The sequence below is a fragment of the Asparagus officinalis genome, chromosome 4 (genome assembly GCF_001876935.1).
Source record: "Asparagus officinalis chromosome 4, Aspof.V1, whole genome shotgun sequence".
In the NCBI taxonomy this organism is placed as follows: Eukaryota; Viridiplantae; Streptophyta; class Magnoliopsida; order Asparagales; family Asparagaceae; genus Asparagus; species Asparagus officinalis.
In genome coordinates this window covers 39,659,075-39,661,187 of record NC_033797.1, presented here as the reverse complement: position 1 = coordinate 39,661,187, position 2,113 = coordinate 39,659,075, and the positions used below count along the sequence as shown (strand labels likewise).

The following is a 2,113-nucleotide window of genomic DNA, read 5'->3' as shown; positions in this document are numbered from 1 at the left end:
TATATATATATACATATATATATATATATATACATATATATATATATATATAAATCTCTTTGCCATGTTTTTGTCAATTTGTGTGGACGTCAGTGACGTAGCAAGTAGCAACGGTGCCTTATCGCTTTGGGCTATTCTAACCGCATCATGTCCCTTGTTGAAAGCTGACGTGTCTTGTCTATTGATACGCCACGTGCGAGTTTGCCTTCGGGCTGTGTGCTCTGCAGCGGAAAGCGTTCTCACTGGGCCAGCCGATAAAGGATCGAGGGTGCAAGATGGCCCGCAAGGGCCAACAGAATTATGAGCCACTACATGTAGGAGCGTCCGCTGAGAAGCAGTTTTAGCATGCGGGAATCTCTGGGACCCATAACCCTTTTCACACAGAGCAAGCTTTGAGATTGAGGCTCCTGAAATGAAAAATGTTACTTAAAAAAAAAAAAAAAAGAGACCGATGGGGTTTGAATGCTGACGAAATGTATTGATTGAGAGCAAATGAAGGCCATAGAAGTAAGCAGTGGCCTGGAGAAGGAGATGAGCTCGCTCGAGTAACGTTTACCACTAATTTTTTTTTCTGGACTACATTGTTTTCTATTGTTTTGATTCATGGATAAGATAATAGCTGACGAATTATGAATGTCCGAAGAAAAAATTTTAAATATAATTTTAAACATGTAACAAGAAACTGAAAATTATAAATACGTTCAGCTTTGCATAGTGTCTACCGATAAATACCAAGCAAGTAATTTTACCTGGTGCATGCACTACCACATATTTGCTTTAACGCAACGCTTTAAAACTGTCGCATTAGCATCTAAACCGTTGCAATTGCACAAGCGCAGCGGTTAACAATCTGTCTTCATCAAATCCCTCCTGCAATGATGATGTTGTTGATGGGGATGAAGATGAGCTTGATGAAGAACCCAACGAATCCCATAATAACGAATCCGATCGTGGTCCGAAACGCCACTTTCGTGAACTCTGCGAGATCGAAACCAATCAAAATCAAAATTGTGTGTAATTTGGATGGATCTAGTGATGATGATGACGATGATCGAGCTTACCCTTGCGATCTGGCTTGTGGCATCTCTTGACGAGGCGAACGCTGTCCTTCGCGAAATCGCGGAGGGGATCAATGACGGATTCAATCGCGTCCATGGCGACAAGGGGAGGATCGGAGACTGAAACCCTAGATTCAAGACGAGAGAGAGGAAGTGAAGGAAATTTGAGGCTTTAGAAAAGAGGCGGACCTGAAGAAGCCTGAAAGAGCTAGAAGGATTTTGTTTAAGCGGTCAATGGGCTTTACAAACTTAACTGTTATTAAGCCCAGGAACAATTATTTGGTCTATGGCAACGTTTTTTAGTAAATGTTGTATTAGGCATTGCAAACCGTTACGATAGATATCTAACGCAACAGTTAAAACCGTTGCGCCTTAACCGCTGCAATAGATCAATTATGTGATAGTGATGATGCGTGTAGTTGTGATATTTAGTGTCATAAAATAACTTTAAGCACAAGTGGTGCTAGAACTAATTAGAATCCATATGCATCCCTGTCGTCTCCCCATGTTCAGTGTGGAAAACCCTTGTCGAGATGTAGCAATTAACAACGTGCTGACTAGACTACTATTTATGAAAGTGTAACTAGACTCGGAGAAAATGATAATATATCAGACTCTTCGTGCAGTGTATGCAAAGCTATACATCAATTTACCAGAGAAAATTATTAAGGCTAAATGTCAATCAAAATACCTTATAGTTTCACTCTATTAGCACTCATATACCCTCAGTTGTATACCCTTAGTTGATCAAAACTGGTGCATTTACACGCTATATTTTGCAAATGTGAAAATATTTATCCGAAAGTTTCCATATAACATTCATATGCTAATTTTATAACTTTATGGCTATTAAGTTTGTTGAATTCATTGTTAAATCTTTTCAAATCCAATATATATATATATATATAAGATTAATGTGTATCATTGTCATAGGAGGGGATTTCCTCCTTGACGCTTATATGGCACAATCCCCACTATCCTCATAAAGTAGGAGAGAGAGTATGAGTTGGTGGGGATTTGTGCCTACTTTATGAGGATGGTGGGGATTGTGCCAC

The 2,113-nt window shown here is 39.4% G+C and overlaps 1 protein-coding gene across 1 annotated transcript; it reads right to left on the bottom strand.

The window, feature by feature from the left end:
• On the bottom strand, window positions 860-1,274 carry LOC109838547 (protein transport protein Sec61 subunit gamma-like). The gene is made up of 2 exons (XM_020406977.1): window positions 1,062-1,274; window positions 860-978 (listed from the first exon to the last, which is right to left on the bottom strand). The coding sequence occupies exons 1-2, from the start codon at window positions 1,153-1,155 to the stop codon at window positions 860-862; spliced, it is 213 nt and encodes a 70-aa protein (XP_020262566.1). The 5' UTR covers window positions 1,156-1,274.

Bases quoted from the DNA above. Each gene is read 5' to 3' on its own strand.
- LOC109838547 (XM_020406977.1), bottom strand. From the start codon at position 1,155: ATGGACGCGATTGAATCCGTCATTGATCCCCTCCGCGATTTCGCGAAG. The intron at 979-1,061 runs GTAAGCTCGATC...TCGATCTCGCAG, and splicing joins CCACAAGCCAGATCGCAAGG to AGTTCACGAAAGTGGCGTTT.